Here is a 19,700-nt window from a genome sequence, read left to right on the forward strand (position 1 = left end):
AAATGGCACTAGCACTTCTGCATGGACTACTGAACGGATCTGTACATTTAGACTAAGCTGAGTAACTCCCTAAGGCTTCGTCCCCTGTGTCAATTAGAGCTTCACTAACTTGTATTAAAGCTTAGGTACTTAAATTAGCTATTGATACCTACTTAGAATTACCTACATTTGTGTGTCTTAACCTGTATGACCACTTCTTTGCAAGCAGCAGAAAGTCTCATTACTGCACATTTGCCGAATTAATCAAGCTTCAGGATATTCTAATAAGTGAATTAATCTGTTTCCTAAAATAAGAATAAAAGCTTCACACTGTCAAAGCATAAACACATCTAGAGGGCAGCAATAATATTGTCATCTTTAGCTAAATATAGAACCTGAGCAAAGGCAAGTGCACAGCCACACACTGCACCAACACATACATTTCCCTCCCCCCCGCCTTCTTTTTTTCTCTTTTGAGAATAATACATTAGCTTTGCTGCAAAATTGCAAAGTTGCAAGTGTATGGCATCATTTTCAGATCCTTGGTCAAAGAACATTTTGCCTATATTCACAAATCATACCGCAGGATCATGAGATCTTGATTTGTCAGCATAACTTTATATCCCTGAGAGGGAGAAAAAAACCCCACCAAAATAACAAAGCGTCAGAGATGAAAAATACTCGGAGACTGATAGATTTTGTTTTACGAATCCAGCTGAAACTTACCTGAATCATTCAGCAGTTCCCAAGAGACACACAGAAACACAGACACAGGCGAAAAATCACCATGGGAATTTTTTGCAGTTATACTGGAAATACTTTATGCAAACAGTTTATTCTATAGTACCAAACAAGAGAGGATTTTTTTATGCACCAGTTCTTATTCTTAATTTTTTTTACTCAAATACTCTTTCATTAAATTTTACTGGCATACTGAGGGGTTTGATAGCATTCCCCATCCGAGCACTCAGGGGTTCTGAGTTAGACAGAGCTTACATGCATGCAAAAGCATGTAGCCAGGGTAGGTACACCCAAAGCCTTTGATGAGCTGATATGTGAAGCAACCTATTTGTCGCATTTTGTCTTGAATTACACATACTGTGTGCACAGAGAGCACAATAAGGTGCAGAAATAGCCCTGTGAGTACCAGAAATTGGGCAGCGTGGTTTGCCGTGGATCAACACCTTGTATCTGACTGAGGCTGGTGTAAATTTTTCATATAGTTCGGGCACTTCCCAATCTGGATATCTGGATTTTCTAGTGTCTACAATGCAAAAGCTTTTGCTTACAGGAAATGCTACTGGGTTCGTTCCCTCAAGCTGATGAGCTACTTTTAGGAAACTGGTAGGAACCTGGAATTTTTGCGAGCTTCGTTTCTAAAAATAAACAAAAATAATCACAGAAATTGCCCCACATTAGAATGACAAACGTACCCACCGCCATACAAAGCCAAACTAAAGATACGCTACAGTTCCTAAAAGGTGTCAGCTTGCAAACACGGGATGCATGACAGTATAATAAATAGCTGAGTTATTATATCCACCTAGAACTGGATAAGCTCTCAGTAGAAAAAAGGCATCACATGCTGCTTTTTCTAAATTTGTCTGAATTCACTCTCAAAAATATTACACACCATCATTTCTCCCTTTGCCTTATCAAAATGCAGAACAAACCAGGACAAAACAACACAACATGTCCTAGGCAGAAATCTCATATTGATCCAAGCCACTTACTTATCAAACTTTCATTTTGCAGCTGTATTATTCACCTCTGAAATTTGCAAGATCCATTTTCCATTTTTTTTATCAGTTGGCTGTGCTTATTTTAATATCTCCGTGAGGTACACAGTCTAGGTTTCAAACATATGAAGTCTCATTACAAATGGCACTCTAGTCAGCCCACAAACTAGCATGATGAAATCATGCGCGTACAAGGAGTAAGATCATGTCAGTATTCGGCCATCCCAAACTATGGATGTGATCTGAATGTACTAATTGCTGTGTCTTCCAAATCAAAAAAGAGCTCACACCTCTGTATCTGAATCTTAACTTGCTGTCCTACTGCTTTCCCAAGCTTTAATCACCAACTGCTAACTCCCATAAGCTACTGATTTTACAAGTTGACTCAAATCTTGGTATGGTCCTTCCCTTCCTTTTCTGCACCACAACTTGGAGCAGTTACATAGATGGAAGAGTATAAGATTAACTGAAAGCCATATATACAGCGGCTTCAATGTACTTAATTTCTTTATTGCAATCTACATACACTACTACATCTGAGCACTAGTATGCACTACAAATCAGTCTTGCAAACACACATTTTCTCAATGTGACTACTCACATTTTATGTTGAAAGGAGAAAAATGTCCATTTCTCCAGCCTATGATAAAATAATGCATGAGCATAGCGAAAATATATTTTCATCAGTCTTTAGTTAACATGCTATTCTTTTAAAAGCAATGGATTTAAGAAAATTTATTAGCACTATGCAAGCATTAGCCACCACTGAGAAGGAGAGGAGCAGGGAAGAACTTTAAATGATGTCACTGATGAACTAGTAAAAGCATTAACAAAGTTCATAAAAATAAAACAGGGTATTCGAGATTTTTTTCCTTCCATGCATGGGAAAAACATTTAAATTCTCTCCACTGTGATTATGATCTAAATAAGAAATCATCAATAGTGCCTTTTCTTTTTTTCTTCCCTCTTTCCTTCTGGAGAAACGAAAATAGGGCAATGCAAATACTGACGTCCCCCACTAAAGAAAGGAAGCAGGAAAAAAAACCACCATAGTTTTTTGAGGTACTTTTTAGGGTCCATTCTGCTACACTTGCTCTTGTCTGATCTATCCTTAATTCTCAGAAATTTTCTCCTGAGCTCAATTGAGATCATAAAGGTAGTGGACTACCTGCTGTAATCAAAGACAGCATAACCCAGCCCTTTGCATGTTCCCATCTATTTTATCGCAAAGATCTTAGATCAGAGAATATAGGGTTTGAGGACGATCTTGCAGTTCTCTGAAGTAACGTACTTAACACTGCTCAAAGATAGGGATGACAGAAGCTGGTCCTTAAGAACAAATCTGGAAGAGGGTTTTGTTTTGTATAGCAAATACTCTGAACTTTCATCGGGTTTTCTTACCTTTAACACTTAAAGCTGGAGAAACAATAAATCCACTTTCAGTTAGTTAAAAACCAAGATCTAAGATGACAGGGTCATTCTTTTATGGGACTTCCTGAGAATGCTAACCCCACAAAATTAACACTACCTGAAAATTAGACTACTAACACCTGAGCAACAGTTCTGAGTGAAACATGGAATGAAATGTCTCCACAGTCAAAAGCACACTGAGTACTGAGTGACAACAAGTGGGTACACATATTTGGGACTAATATCTTAAAACCTCTTAACAAAAAGTGCAACCAGCATTGACAGATAAGGAAAAGGAAATGAGTGCCTGGGTCCAACAGCCTGAATAATAAATTTTTAGTGAGTCATCATGATTGTTTACCTCTAAGACTAAAGCATATCTAAAGCAAGAGAATTCTAAGGAGCCCCCATGCTCCCTTTGTTTTGAATATTATTTGCTTCATAACATCCTATACTGTTTCCCTTGCAGTAACGACGCAGCCACTCCAACTCATAAGCCAACGCTGATGAAGTTACTTAACATATTCCAGATCTCAGTCTTCTACTTGTTAGATACAACTTACAGCCCAGTTTGTCCCCCTGTTCACACAGCCAGCCTCTCAAAGGGAGAGTCCTTCCAAAACACAGCTTTTAGGTGTTTAGAGTAAGTACTTCACAAGCCGAAGGACCTTTAATTATCCAAATGTCTGAAACACTGTTACAAATACATTCAGCTATGCATATCTACATGCGAGCAAACACACAAAGCACAGTATACCCTCCTTAGATTGCAAAGGGCATTTTTGCCCAGATGAACCTAAATACACTTAAGTAAAAAGGAATCAGCGTACAAAAGTCTGTGCTTTTGAGAAATCTGAATCATTGCAGGCAGGAATTTTGAATATACAGACTGGAATGTAGAAGAAATGTTGATTCCCAGGAAAACACTCTATTTTTTTTTTTTTTTTTTAATGGAAAATATATTTTGGATCTCCCCAGGCGCCTTCTCAATACCAGATCTGTGGGAGAAGGAAAGGAGTTTGTACTTACTTGTGGTGTTGTATTTGATCCCATTGAAGAACTCAGGGCAGGGTCTCTCTACTAGTTCCCCTGCAGAGGTTTTGGGCCAGCATGTCCCGATCTGATCAGTGGTGGCATTGCAGTACAGACCTTTCGCATTAAAAAACGAGACAGAAAGGGGAAAAGAAGCAGTTTAGCGAGCACAAAACGACACACTTGCATCACAAAGCAAACCGAGCCTTTGCACTTAAAAAGCTTTCCAGAGCCCTCCCTTAGGTAATGTTTCCTACCATCAAAGCCCAAGAAAGGGATAGAGGAACTCTCTAAAAAAGTCTCTTGTAAACGATCCAGGAGGCTGCAGTTGACATCAAATTCTTCTAAGATGAACTGAGATATGGTCACATCCATTATTCACCCTGGGACTGCTGGACTGGATCAGGCTCCTTGACCCTTTTCTGTTTGGGGTTGTTATTTTTTTTTGTCCCCTCTCCTTTCCTTCTTTCTGGAAACAAATGAATATCAAGCTGCGGACACCCTGCAATCTCGTGTGTACGAGCCTCTCTTCTTCTCAGCGTGCTGACAACTTGGCTGAGAGTCTGCGTCTGGCTGTGCAGTTCAATCCTGCGAGCTCTTCTTTGCTTTAAACCAGCAGCTCAGGAACCAATGGGATCACACTGAGCCCAGAGTAAGGGGCTTGCGTCTCTTAGCCAGCTTCGCTGGTCTAGCAGCTCTCCAATGCCGCCTCACATTGCCAGACTGTTGTATTGCTTTCTCTCCCTCCCTCTTCTCGCTCTCTCTTCTCTCTCACACACACACGCACGCACACACACATGCAGAGACAGTTTTATTGTTAGCTTCGGGGATGAGCACTTTTGCAAAAATACTCGCTGCAAACTAGAGCCAGGGAGGAAAGGAAAAGCCATCAGATGAACATAACTCCTCTGGCTTTTTGTGAAGCAAAGCAATTCCTGCTTTTACTGTGTGGAACTGAGGATGAGCAGAGATGCTTGGATAGGGAGGAGGAAGAAGGGACCCAGTCCAGTAGCTGCAGTACTGGATCCTGAGCAGGGTTTGAGAAAAAAGAGAAATAATAAAAGCTGGGATGAGGGAGGCATCAGAACAAAGGAATCTGGAGTAACGACCAACAGAGTGGGGAGGGTGAGAGAAGGGTTGGGAGCCCAGCCTGGGAGAAGCAAGGCACAGAGGCAATTATCACATCTTTCAGCCACTCATGATGGTGGGATGGGATGCACAGTAGAGTAGGGGAAGGCAGAGAGAGCAGAGGAGACCTTTGGAGTGAAGGATGGGCCACTGAGGGGACAAGGAAGAAAAGCACGGCCACTTTCCATTTTCCAGTGGTAGGAGGGAGCAAGCATTTCAGAAAGAATGGAGCACACCAAGGATGAGGAAGAACTTCTAAGCAAGGAAACCACAGTGTGGGGAGAGACAGAATAGCAAAGGCTTGACAAACTGAAGTTGTTATGGAACAGGAGAAAAGGGTTTGGTGACGGGGAAAGATGAGAAGTTTGGAGGGAGTTCTCCATATGGTTGGTCATCTACTGGGAAATCAAAACTCAGTACAATGGGAACTGGGTGAAGTTCTGCACTCTGGGACATGCTGGAGAACAGCTTAGACCTAACCAGCCTTTCTGAAGTTGTTATATTAGAATATGAGGAAAGTTTTACAAGAAAGTGTCAAAAACTTGCCAAGGAGGATTATCTAGGATCACAGGTTCAGAAGGCTCTTAGGAAGTAAATAAAAAACTGTCTTGTAAGGGAGAAAAGAAGACAAGTATATATGTTGCAGCAGAGATCAATGTAGAAACAGAAAGTAAGGACAATAAAGAAGCTCTGAAGAAAGAAGAAAGAAGAAAAAGAAAGAAAAGGTTCCAGAAATGAACTCCTGTTTTACAGTCTGTGTTCATGGCTTTAGATAGGACATAAGTCTTACACTGAGTTCAAAGCAATGGTATAGGGCTTCCTATAAAATCCATCTTCCCACCTGCAATGGCCTAGACTTTCTCTTTACTCATATATTAGACTGAAGGCTTTCATTCTTTATTCTTAAGGACCGGAAGAATTGTGTTATCCAAATAAAGGAAAAAGAAAAAAAAAAATCACTAGGTTAGAAAGGCAAATAAATTAACAACATGCACTGATGAGAGAACTGGCCAGGATGCTATTTTGCCATCTTGGAATCTGGAGACTTTTAACATTTGCAGATTACAATGGGGGAGAGGTGAGGAGTGCCACTGTGGTATTTTTGTTTTAAATATTTACAACCCCACAAAAAATAACAAGTGTCCTAAATCTCTAGGCAGCATTATGTTCTGAGGCAAGTGAATACATGTCTCCATTTCTCTCACTGGATCCACAATCTCATCCCCAAGTGAATATTCCCAAAATTTCAACTCTTCAGAAATCTGCACTTCAATAAATTGACCCTTGTCATTACCATCAGGTATCTTTGTCCACTGCATCTCTAATCTCAAAAAAAAATAGAGAATATTTATATAGCATCATTCACACACAACTACCACCAATATACTGGTTGTCTTTAAACAGGGCTTTGCAAAGAAAACCCTATTTCTTGAGCTTTCAAGTGAGGGTGACAAAGGGTGCTCTAAATCTCTAAGTAATTCACAGACATCCGTCCCTCAAAGTATCTTTAATTCTACACTTTTAAGTTTCTTTGCTTCTTCCTGACAGAGTAGTTCAGTTCAGAAAACTTATTTTTGTTCCTCAAGCAGAGCCTCTCAGTGATGGCTGTGAGATCTCCTCAGAAGACAGCATTTGCAAGTGCCCAATGGCATCACTGACCCCAACAGCCATTTCTATTGAGGAAAATCAGTGAGCAGGGCACTTGTCCAGGATGCTGATAAGATACCTTTTTTCTTCTTCTGCAGGGCAAAAATCACATAACCTGACCAAAAGTCTTCATTTCTCACTTACTGTCTGCCTTGTCCATTTTCACACACTATTTGTGCAGCACCTGAATCAAAAACTTGGCTGGAGGCTTTGGGCACTAGAATTTTCTGAATCTTTGGAGGAATGCATCATTTAATAAATTACAAAAAGAAAGACAGTTTCAAAAAATAAAAATCACTAATTTTAAATTTGGTAAATGTTTCATGCTCTTAAACACTGCCTTGTATTTTCCAGTGTAAACTCTTGCAGATTTTTCAAATGGTTCAAATATTAGAGTTGAACGCTAAGCTGGATTTCACTTCAAAACTGTTCTTTATAGTGGTTAACATCCAACACAAATGCCTCAAATTAAACTATTTTTTTTTTTTTTTTCAGGATTAGGAGAATGATTTCTTCATTTAAGTGAGAAAAGCAAAAAAATCTTCAATCTAAAGTGATTATTCTCTCCATCTTTCTAGTTCAGGCAATTTTAGAAACTCAGAAGCAGTACATATCACACAGATAATACTACTGCATTACATATATTTAACAACCAAAAAAAAAACCACCCCAAAAATAAATACAGAGGTGACGAACAAATTGTCCAGGAGTAAGTCTGAAGGAAGAAAATAATTTATTGTTCCTCAGTCCACAAATTAGAACCATTCTTTAACAGTCCCTTCCCAGTTCTACTGTAGCCTCTAGCTGAAAAGCTACTTTTGCAACTTTCCCTGGGTACAATTAACTACTTAGCGAAAGTTTCCCTCTGTCTGGATCTAATCAAATCCTGACTGTGTCAATTTGACTCATTTGATATGAAAATGTTTCTCTTTATAAAAGAAGCAAATGCAATAAATGAAAGATTGACAAAAATACTGTAGCTGGTGACACTGCTGATTGATTGATTGCTGATGCAGTACCCTTTCACAATGCATTTGATACAAATAACTACTAGATCTTGCCAGGCAGTAGCTAGAAAATATCTGCCTTAAAAATTACTGAGCAACCCAAGAAAACTAGTAATTGCACTTGGCAGGCAGAAAAACTTTGTCAACTTAAAAGTGGGCTTATTCCTATGTGGTGGTACTCACTGGTTTCTCTGGGTGTGTATGCAAGACATATGCACAACTGATTTGTATAAGAACATCTGAATATGCAAGGTTATGGAAGTGAACAAAACAGATAAATAAATATGTAAACACACACACAGCTCAGCAAGCCTCTTTTACAGAAGAGATATTGGAAAGCGACCTACAGCTCTTCCAGTAAAGGAATGAGCTTTGCTCATAAATGGAATACAATATTCCCTGGTAATGGAAATCTTTGTATGCCAGCCCTTGCACCACTGTTACACAGCTGGTTTCTCAATCTGTCTCCAACCCAACCCAGCTGGTAGAACTAGCCAGAGGATAGATTTTAGTTTGCCCCACTAACAGTGACTAACAAGGATGACGTACTGTTTAACCAGCAACACCAAAACCCAGCCTCTATGCAGACACAGGCAGTGTTAGTGTGAGGTGACAGTACTACTAGAACTAGCTGATTGCTCCTTGGCTGTGTCTGCTAGAGGCACCTCTCCTCCTCAGACACTCAACCTCCACAAAATCAAGGGACCACTATATATTTCAATACCTAAGATGGGAACTGGGGGGAGGGAAAAAAAAAAAGACAGAAAAAAGAGGAAAAAAAAACCAAAATCCAAAAAACAAGCACCAGTTCTCTTCTTATTTCCCTTCCTCAGAGAAATAAAAGCCCACTGTACCACATTCCGCCTTTTTTCTCACTGCAGTGACTGTTTCATCACCCAGGTTCCCTATCCATTAATGTAAAGAGTTCACACTTTCCAGGCACAATAGTCACCCATCTCTTCTGTTACGAAACACAAAGTTGAGGACAAGAAATGCACATCATTCAACAAACATCCTGGTTACACTAATAATTTTCTTACCTCAGTTTTGCTGGCTTTCAGGAATTTACCTTACCAATATGAAAGTATCACATGGAGTCATGGTCTCTTTACATCTCTTCCATTTAATCCAAGTAGGTCCACATCCATACTCATCATCTGATTTTATAAACTGATCTGTTAACACAGCCATGGACCTGTGTCTGGAGTGTGAGATATGCAAGATGGCTACATCCCCAAATAACTGATTCAAAAGGGTGCTATGGTCTGCAGGCTAAGCACAATGCCATGTGGTTGAACCTCACTTCTGTTCGATCCTGATGGAGTTGATGCTGGTTCATGTGAAATGCCATGAACACTTTGTGATGTTTATCACATTCTCAGTGAGAAGGCCTATAAGGATGCTGGGGAGGGACTCTTCATTAGAGACTGTAGTGATACAACACGGGCTAATGGGTTAAAACTGAAACAGGGGAAGTTTAAATTGGATATAATGAAGAAGTTCTTTACTGTAAGGGTGGTGAGGCACTGCAATGGGTTGCCCAGGGAAGTTCTGAATGCTCCATCCCTGGCAGTGTTCAAGGCCAGGTTGGACAGAGCCTTGGGTGGCATGGTTTAGTGTGAGGTGTCCCTGCCCATGGCAAGGAGGATGGAACTAGATGATCTTAAGGTCCTTTCCAACCCTAACTATTCTATGATTCTATGATTCTATGAGGGAAGGACTCAGATTAATCTCAAAGAAAAGATTATCTGCCCTGGTTTTGATGGAAACATGGCAGAGAGAAAGATGAAGGAGAAGGAAGAGGAGGAGAAAGAAACATCTTTATTTGTAGAAATGACGTCTTTAAATCCCTAGAGGACAATCGAGAGGCACATTTAAACTTGATGACAGAAATACAGAGTCATCAAGTAATTGTCCATACAGCCTACCTGTTCTCATTTGGACTTAGCATCTACCTCTGCATTTTACCTTTAAGTATGAGGCAGGAGAGTTTCAAATGGCACAATAAGTTTTTTCTCATCGCCTTTTTCTGTTTGAAAATATGTACCCCAGTAATCCTTGATTATTGTAATGACCTTTCAGCATCTGACTTTAAAGTTAGTGGGACTATTCTGCTAGGTAAAGAACGCAAGACCATATACTTTCAGGAAGGCGCTAATTTAGCAGAGTGGCTTCTGAACCATAAACCTGAAGGCCTTCCTTCTCAACATACACTGCAAAACTGATTTGACTACACTTGCAAATACACTGACAGCATGACCATTACCTGGTAAAATATTTCTCTTTCCTTCTCATTCCAGATATGCTGGCAATGAATATAAACACAATTTTTCAGAGTGGAAATAAGATAGCCTCATACCATATGGAGCAAGACAAGATAAGCAGTAAGAGATGGATGACAATGTAACGATTGACAGTAGACCTCTTAACTTCCATCAGAATGTCTATATGGCTATCTTCTTTGCCACACACACCACAGCTTCTCACAATGAATTATACTCTGATACTTGAGTAAACTAAAGAAAACCATTTCTCAAACTGAGTACTGCACTTCTAACCAAAATCTGGTCCCTAGTGCATGTGCTAGAGATTTACGCAGAGATCCAAATCGTTGTATGTGGAGAGGAATATCAGACATAGATAAAAACAGATCTTTGTTTCACTTGATCGACTCATTTGTTAGAAAGAGGAGACATCCTTTATTACTAGAAGTGAAGTATGACTGTAGTGAGCAAAGATAAAATTAAAAAATGCAGGTCTGTGGTGATGAATCTTTGCAGCTTCATTGATGTTAAAAAATATTTACTGTGGGTGTAAAAAGATGCAACAGCATAAATAATAAATGGCTTGTAGTTACACATTCATATATTTCTTTCAGCACATTAATACATTTGTCATTCTCTACAGCTATGAAACCTGTACAAATGAATCATGTCACATGATACAAATGATGAGACATTGCAGGGAAACATTAAAACACACAAAAGAACCAACCTTGACACACTCAAAACCTGCCAATGTTATCTTTTTTTAAAGTGAGGTGTTTTGGATGAATGCGCAGAACACCATCTACCATGTCAGAGCACAGAAACACTCATTCCAGAATAACTCTGGTTTTATACATGGTCATATTCAAGGTCAGTGCTTCACAGACATACAAGAACACAAAGGACCTATTTTATATATTTATTTATGCCTGGCAATGGCCCAGTCCTCTGTTTACAGCATAAACAAATACAAAAAAATAATGGAGGTTAGGTCACATCTTAACAAATGATGACTGTGATGGTGTGTCTCATTCGTCCCACTTTCCTTTTCTTCAAAGAGACCACTGACAAATAAGATGTATAGAATCAGGGTATTGCACTGCTTTCTTCCTTATAACACATCAGGCAACAAGATTTATTGCATCTTACTTCAGGACACACCAGTCAAGCTCTTGCTGTCCCTGCCTCTCACTCTGCTTCATTGTACCAACTGTCAGCACACACTGTGAAGATCTGAGTAGTCATCCCATGTGGCCTTAGGGTGGGAGGAAGCACAGAAAGAAAATGTAGAGGGCAATAAAATCTTTAGAAGCCAGTCCATCTCCTCTGAAAACACACAGACACTCTGCATGATAACAGACTTTGATATATAGCTCAGAAAGCAGAGAACAAGATAGAAGTAACATGGTCATGTTGTCCAGCATCCCATCTCTGACAGTGACCAAAATCAGATGCTTCAGAGAATGATTTAGCCCACCAACAAAACCAGCCTGTTCCAAATTGACACAATCTAATTACCAGGGCATCCTAAGCAACATTAACATATGCAGTAAGAGAATTAATTCTGTGGGTTATAGGTCTTGCCTTCATTGCCCAGCATACAGCACTGTAGCTACCGTATTGCAACTCATAGTTTTAAATCATCCAACTTGCACTTAATTGGGTATTTTTAAGAGCCATCAGCATTCTGGCTTTCAGAACCTAGGCTAGTAGCTTGTGTACTCCTTTGGGCATGTCTGCCCAACCCAGAGGCAAAATCCAGGACTCATAACAAATTTAAACACTGCAGAGTTGCCAGCTCGCAGATTCAGGTTGCTCTGAATCTGAATTTTATGAGATACCTAAATTGCCATTATAGCCAAGGTGGATCTAAATTTTGATTCAACTGTCTAAAAGTACACGTCCAGCACCATCTGAGATACTCTAGCATATCCAAGATAACCACAGGAGGCTGGCAGATAAACACAGGACCTAGGAAAGACCCAGCCCTACTGAAGCAGCTGCTGGAGGCCAGGCATTTTGCGCTCAAGCATCTCACATGTTCTGGGACACCAGTATCTAAGCAACCAAATAGAACCTCAGATGTCCATTGATTACAAGGGCTGACCAGGTCTCCCTCAAAAATTTGTATGCATGGGCACATAATCTTGAAGATAGAATTCCAGCTAGCAGTAAAATATCAGTGCACCCTGCACCTCTAAATGCTCACAAATGCCTCACTCAAACTCAACAAGGAGCAATAGCAAATTTTCTTTTAAGCACTTGGTCTTCTAGTATGTATCTCCTTTCAGGTACTGGATAATAGACTGAGCAAAAACTTTTCACAGAAGGGAAGAAGCCCATCATCAGGATGTCACTAGGGAGACTCTTTCAATATTATTACTTAGGCTGTACTCTATGTAACAGATTTTTATTCTATATAATATAATAGATTTTAATTTATCTGCTAGCCAGCAGGACAGTCAGCAACCACCACAGAAAATGCCTAGAAATTAAGTGGAAGAAATCGTGATCAGTCATGTCAACTTCAAGAAGTGAAACAGTAGTTCTCAAGAGCATCATTGTGTAACAGATAGTGAGGTAGGGTCCATGCACATTAGAAAGAAGCTGAAATGATTAGGCATGATAAAGGATTATTGCAATATTATTTAGGGCCATGATAACCAAGGGAAAAGAACCTGATGACACCCTGATTTGTGATCTGCAAAGTGCTTTTGAACTGCTACCATATGAGATGGCAGACCCAGAAGAACAGATGGATGAAAGGACATTATCTCTGTAGCGTTATTTTGTGTCTGTGTCTGGATTCAGTGACCCTTGCTGTCTACATAATTTTGGATACCTCCTGGTATGCCTTCAGATCTCTTCCCTATCTTGACTCACTACCTTTTGTTTGACACTTTTATTACCAGGATCAATATTTCTGATTCTGTAGCACAGGGTACCTCAGGGCTTACATAGGTACAGGCTGGATATTTGAGAGGTCCATAATAGCAAAGAGATTCATCTCATTCAATTTAATCCATCTAACACTAGGGTGTCTAGGCTAAGCCAGGTATCTAGGCTCTCTAACAGTCTCCAAGGAAGTGGCCATTTTCAGAGAATGATGATTCATCTAATTTGAAGACAAATGCTTTCTTCAAAGTCATAATTCTTATGATATTCTGCTTAGTAGGATGTAATTCAGCCCAAGAGATGGTTAGATAGCTTTGTATTTTAGATAGAGCTCTGCCAACACATCACGTATCTGAGATGGATATTGGTACTGTAGATACATGTTAGGCATAAATTGAAGACGACAAATCATGCAGTGCAGCATAGTTTCAAAGCAGAAAAAAAAAAAGCCTACACTGAGCTATCTTTACAAGATAAATGATATTAACTACTGTTCATAGAGATGGTTTGATGGGAAAGAATTCCACTAAAGGCAGAGAAACACTTCCATTTCACTGAGCCTTGTGTGCTATGAATTGTGTTGGGGAACTCTACTGTACACACAGGCACTCATACTCACATACAGCAGTTTCTGAAAACAGTAATTAGTGTGACCATAGTCACTTGTTGTGCACTGTACAACAGAAAAAATATTTTCAGATCATTCAGGTCACAGCTTAAAATTTTGTGTAATAAAAATGCCCTGTTTACATTATAGTGACACACTGTAGAATACTGAAAAATATGCATTAGGCTTATAATTAGTTTTGTTAGTTTTTTTCTAAACACGTCTATTGTTGGGGACATGCTTTCCAGTAAAGGCTGTTTCCTTCTTCAAAGTCAATTTCACTGAAGAGCTCTTTGCTGCTTAAACATTGCCTAACTTTAAACCCACACTTACATTTCACTGACTTCAGGAACTCAGGAGGAGTTTGAATGACTTGGTAAATAGAGGTAATTTGTTGAACTAGGGCTTAACTGCTGGTTTGGTTGAAATGCATACATATTTGTTCAAATATTATGTTCTCCCTTAAATTTTATTGGTCTTGTATAAAGGTTACAGAATCTTGTTATTCTGAAACATGTGTTTTGAGCCACCTGTAAACTGACTGCATCCATTTTATTGGTAAGAACTTTCACAGTAAGGATAAACCTTGGAAAACAGTTTGAACCCTCAAAAACAATGTTTTTCTGTTCTTATCAAGTGTTTAGATAAGGAGAGCTCAATCTGTAACTGGTTACATCTGCATTGGTTACAGTGGATTTTTACAAAAGCCAAGGATCAGAACCCAAGAATTCAATGCAAAACAGTTGAAGATTGAAATAAGCACCAAAATTAAAATAAATTTATTTCAGTAAAATACATGTAACTGTCATTAAGTAAAATAGCTGATACTGTGATAGATATTTTAATAACAGTTGCAGCAAAATATTAATCCTGGTAAGTGTGGCACTTCCGATCTACTTGACAGCACAGCTGGGTTTCTTTTCCCATGATGTGTTAATTTGTTTTGTATTTGGTAAACTGCACATCTCACTGCAATGAATATTAAAGGAAGAGTTCTGGAAAAACATGTAACACTCTAATTAAACATTCTGTCATTCATATGCTCTCACACTCAACAGCAAAGAGAAGATAACTTCTCATTGTTAAGCAAGTGCTGCTTCTTGTATGGACTTATCAAATCTTATTAACCTTTCAAAAAATCTCTGACCTCCCAGTCAGAGTAGCCATTCACAGTGTTGCTAACTGGCAGTGATCCTAAGTAGATGTCAAAATCTGCAGACTGATGCCTGGAAAAGATACTATTTTTCAGCACTTCTTCTCTTTCCCAATCTAATAAAATCATCAGAATCATCATTTATTTATACAGTACTGCACACAACAAGCACCTGGTCATCACAACTTTGCCTCTGGGAGCTATTTAATGAATAAATAATTATTTTTGCAGAGACTTTTTTCTGCAGTTATTGCAGTCTGAATACTACGAATTACTTCAGTGAGGACGAAGTTTTCTTCATTTTCAATTCCTGTAAAGTTATTAAATACAAAACCTATAGTTTATCCCTAAAATATTTTCCCCTTCATGCAAATAGCGCTTCCTAGACAGAAATGATGAATGAATAACTATTTCACTCAGGGATAAAGGGTTTGTCAAGTGCTATGGAATTCTTCTGGATCAAAGGACTGATGTAAGTAGGATATAAGTCATCCCTAACAGGACTGTAAGTTACTACCTTTGAAATATGTAGCACGTATTCCTCTGCCTGGTTTCTAGACTTGTTTGGCTCACTGCCAGAGCATTGTTGACTTCTTTCACTTGGCCACTGGAGGGCTCTCCTAATTCTCCACTACTGCTAAAGAAACATTTGGTTGAGTTTAAAAACATTATAAAAGAAAACCTGTTTGTAGTTAGCTGAATACAAACCAGCAACAACCAAAACAGGAGAGTTCACTAGTTCATATAAAGATCTGCATGTGGACAAAATGCATTTTACTGTCCCTTCTTCTTTAACAGCAAAAATGTCATTACAGTATGAATTTTACTAAACAGAAGGTATCCTTTTACGCACAAGAGTATCAACTGCACAAGAGATTATGGGTTTGAGATGGACAGCAAAGTCTGTCCTCATCACCCATTCTGCCCCATACCACATCATTTCACTCCAAAATCACTGCACAACTCAATTCATTTTTCCACTAAGCATGCATTCAGACCTCTGTCACCTGATTTCCAATTTATTTCCCCACCTCAAGACCAATTTCCATGGCTAGTTCAATTTGCTTTTGAGGGAAACACTGATGGGTCAATCATCTGATCCTTTTCATATTAATGCTGCTTCTGCAGAAAGAGGAGATCACGTAAGGTTTTCCATTCTCCTGTGGGAAGAGGCATGCTGTGTCTACACTGCTGTGAGTACTCGCAGACTACTGCCAATTGAGAATTACTGACAAATTGTTTCTTTTTGGTTTTGGTTTGGTTTGGTTTTTATCAAAAGGATTGATTTAGTGAAAGCTAAATTTTCTGGTGGAAGCAGAATGGTTTGTTATATCTTTTCTTATGACAGTATTTCCAGTGCCAAAATAAGAGACAAGTAGCTTTGACCATCCCAGAATAATCATTTGAGATGAACTTTCCATTGTGATGAGGGAAAACCAGCTGTAGAGCCCTGCTGCATTCAGTTTTGCCCCATACCTTTGTCACTCACAGCTCAACCAAACTCTTAGGTATATCCTGAATCAAAATCTCTTTCTTCCCTGATGCCACAAAAGTTAACGTGCAGAAAGTACAGCAAGCCTCACGGGAAGATGTCCACCTCCAGAAGGACACCAGCTTGGTGATTACTCACTTCTCTGAGTAGTGGGAGATGAATCTGCTATAATGAGCCAGATGACAAGATATAACCTCTCAGCTGAGTTTCATACTGTTCACCCAAATATACCATACGTGGGTTGAGTAAAAAAGACCAAAATCATAAAGAGTGGAGTGCAGGCCCAGAGAGTTCAAAAGAGGATCAAACACCCTTCAGTCACCTCCTACAATTTTGTTACAAGCAGCTGGGGAAGGATGTGGATTTTAACATTATCCTGGTACTGCTCCTCTGAGTTATTTTGAATGTATTTAAATGTAAGCGAGATATAAGCCAGCCAGCCTATGACACATGGCAGAAAATATTTTTTTTTCCTCGACTTAGACATAATTTTGATTAAAGAGTCCTGGCTATGATCACTTTGTCCCAGATCCTTTGAGATACTCTAACACAGACAGAAAAAACTACCTACGATAATGGACAAATGGATTTTCTTGGCCTCTGTGACTCTGCTTCTGTCTTGGAATATAAGATTAGCTAGAGTTAGGCGGGAACATTCCAGGGGTCATTTAAATTATACTTTAATTATTTAGTCTGAATTGCATGGGATTGTTAGCTTGCCAGGTGACAGAAAATGTCAACAGGAGAAGAACAAACATGTAAAATCTGGAGCGGGAGTTTACATCATTTCCTAGATTTTTTTGAAATCTTTAGATTCCTGAGTGAAATAGACAGTTAGGATCCTTAAATTTTAGGTGTTGATCAGCTTATCCTAAGGGCTTTTATGATATAATTGGTGTATTACAGTTAATGATAATATTTCTGTGCTTGGAGCTGCAGTAGGTCATCCGCAAACACTGACTGGAAGCTCTGGGTGGGAACACACTGACCACGTGGATGTGCAGCAGTATCTGCCTGAGAGCTAACCACCTGGACTCCCCTTAGCAGCCAGTGGATGAAACACGTACATCTCGTTATAAAGTGCGTATTTAAATCATATAAATGCCACAACACTAGTAGCTGCCTATATGAAGAGACTGAAGCATCTGGCTTAATTGCAGATGCCTACATTATGTATCTCTAACACTAGGTGAGCTGAATTCTTTTTTCACTTCTGATTATGAGCAAAGATTATTTGGTTATTCCTCCGATACAGTCCTGTGAGTTTAACATTCAAATTACAGTCTCCACTGAAATAATTAGCTAAATGTTTCTCCACACCAAGAAAGCCATGGTTTAATTTGAAATGATTGATTATAGGGTTGAAAGAACGGCCCATTTAACCATCTTCAGATGAAAACTAGTAAAGTACTTAAAATTCTGAAAATAAGAAGCAATTTGTACTTTTTAGGAGAAACCACCACTCCTCGTCAGAAGAACTGTACTCGTTTTTATGGTTTATGCTCCCTAAAAGTCTTTGCTTTTGGCAAAATCTGTAGAAAATATAAACCAGGAGCTCACAAAAGAATTGTCTGATTGGCATGGCTCAGGCCAGTTCTCCTCTGAGCTGCAAATGAGGTGGATGGTTTTCTCAGTTTAATAGAGTAGCTATCAGTGGCAGAGAAATCTCTAGGCTCCCTTAAAAGTCAAGAGGGTCCTAGTCAGTGCATTAAATGGATTCTATAGGATGATTTCTGTTACCATAAAGAAGATACATAAATTGGGTCAGGTAAATTGTCTTCTAAAAGTCTCTCTTTCTTAACATTTAGCTATAAAGGCAACCTGGGCTGACTTGCTCACTGGGACATGTCTGTACTATGAAAATCTAAACTTAGGGACAGGAATCCAATCTGTAGGAAAAATAAAAGAAAAAAAATCACGCCTAGAAAATCTTTCATGTAAAAATAGCCTCAATCAAAACTTCCACTGGAGCTTTGCTTTTGCTTTCATTTTTGTACAATTTTCCATTGTGATCTTTACTATGGCTACATAGGAATCCTGTTCCTAATCACAGTGTGTTTATTTAATGATTGGTTTTCACCAACCAATAGCCCCGACTAAGAGAAAAGTGAACAACGAATTAGAAATAACTTCCATGGGTTTACTTACACATAATTCGAACAGCATGAGTTTGGATTTTTATTCTCTGAAAGTAGCCACCATAAAATTTGCGGTCTCGTGATAGATAGGCCCTGACAAACCAGACAATAGAGCCAGTACTGCTCCAAAAGATCAAGTGCAATTTTTCATTTCACTGATATATGTACCTGTGTCCTCCCCAAAATAACTACCAGGGTCTTTGAAGTAGGAAATAACTCATTCAGATAATTATTTATATTGCAGAAGAATTAGTGTTCTTCATAGGAATTTTCTGACAGCAAACTCTTTAATTTAACCCAGCTGACAACTGTTCTTGCCAGGTCTGAGTACAGGCAGGAGGAAAAGGTGTCCTAAATGCACCTTTGATGTGTTCAGTACCTGTAATGCTGAGTTAGAGCAAGTTCTGCACTTTCCCTGTGAGACTGACCTTTCTGCGATTTGCTTTAAGCCTAAGATTAGTTGAATTTGGAAACAAAGCTCTCTCATGCTACAACCCCGCCTAGTAAAACACACCGTGTGGCAGCTGAAGCAATATCTGTCTTCTTGAAATGCAGGCTAAACCTGAGGCAGCTGGACCTATACCATATGTTTCTGCAGTAGGAGTTAAATAGCCGTAACAGCACTTAATGACTTCACAAATTCATAGTCTATGATAAAGCATGCAGGAGACTGTAATAAGCTAACCAGCTGAAAAACTGCACCAAAACAAGCCATTCTGCCCTATTTTCTGGACCCAGTAGGAGTCAAACTGCTCAGTACTAAAACCTTGACATTGCTGAAGAAAATACCAGATTCATACACAGGACTCAAAAAATACCGAACTACTGCAAAGTGCTGAGTTTGGGGATTTTCTGCTTGTCCTGCTTAAACCACGACACTGCTGAATAGATTCCATTTACATAGAAAACAGGTTTTTATTTTTCATAGTTTACACTTCTACTGTTACAACAGCCCATCAGCTGAGGACTGATTCAATTTTAAGAGCATTGTTTAAGAGCAGAAAATCTCATTGAAGCCCTTGCTTTCCAGAATAAGCATAAAGGGAAGGAAGGAGGAACACAAGCAACTATACTCTTACTGTTTAAAGGATAAAAACCACTTCCTTTCTGAGCACGCTGAGATCTGCAAGTGTTTATCCCAAGAGATACGCTGACCTGATTTAGCTTCTAGATACTATCATAATAGGAAAATTAATAATAGCAATA

At 39.1% G+C, this 19,700-nt stretch overlaps 1 protein-coding gene across 2 annotated transcripts in view; it reads right to left on the bottom strand.

Annotated features, from left to right (window-relative positions):
- The window catches only part of CRHR2 (corticotropin releasing hormone receptor 2), a gene marked incomplete at both ends in the record, with an annotated part of 152,087 nt that overhangs the window by 101,083 nt on the left and 31,304 nt on the right, over positions 1-19,700 (bottom strand). The window contains 2 exons of one of the 2 annotated variants that reach the window (XM_080610097.1): positions 4,158-4,277; positions 4,418-4,535. In XM_080610097.1, the coding sequence (XP_080466223.1) occupies positions 4,158-4,277; positions 4,418-4,535 (238 nt within the window). Of the gene's footprint in view, positions 1-4,157; positions 4,278-4,417; positions 4,536-19,700 lie in introns of those variants that run through there. The other variant, XM_080610096.1, reaches the window with a different exon arrangement.

The sequence above is a fragment of the Psittacula echo genome, assembly GCF_963264785.1.
Source record: "Psittacula echo genome assembly, chromosome: 2".
Classification (NCBI taxonomy): Eukaryota; Metazoa; Chordata; class Aves; order Psittaciformes; family Psittacidae; genus Psittacula; species Psittacula echo.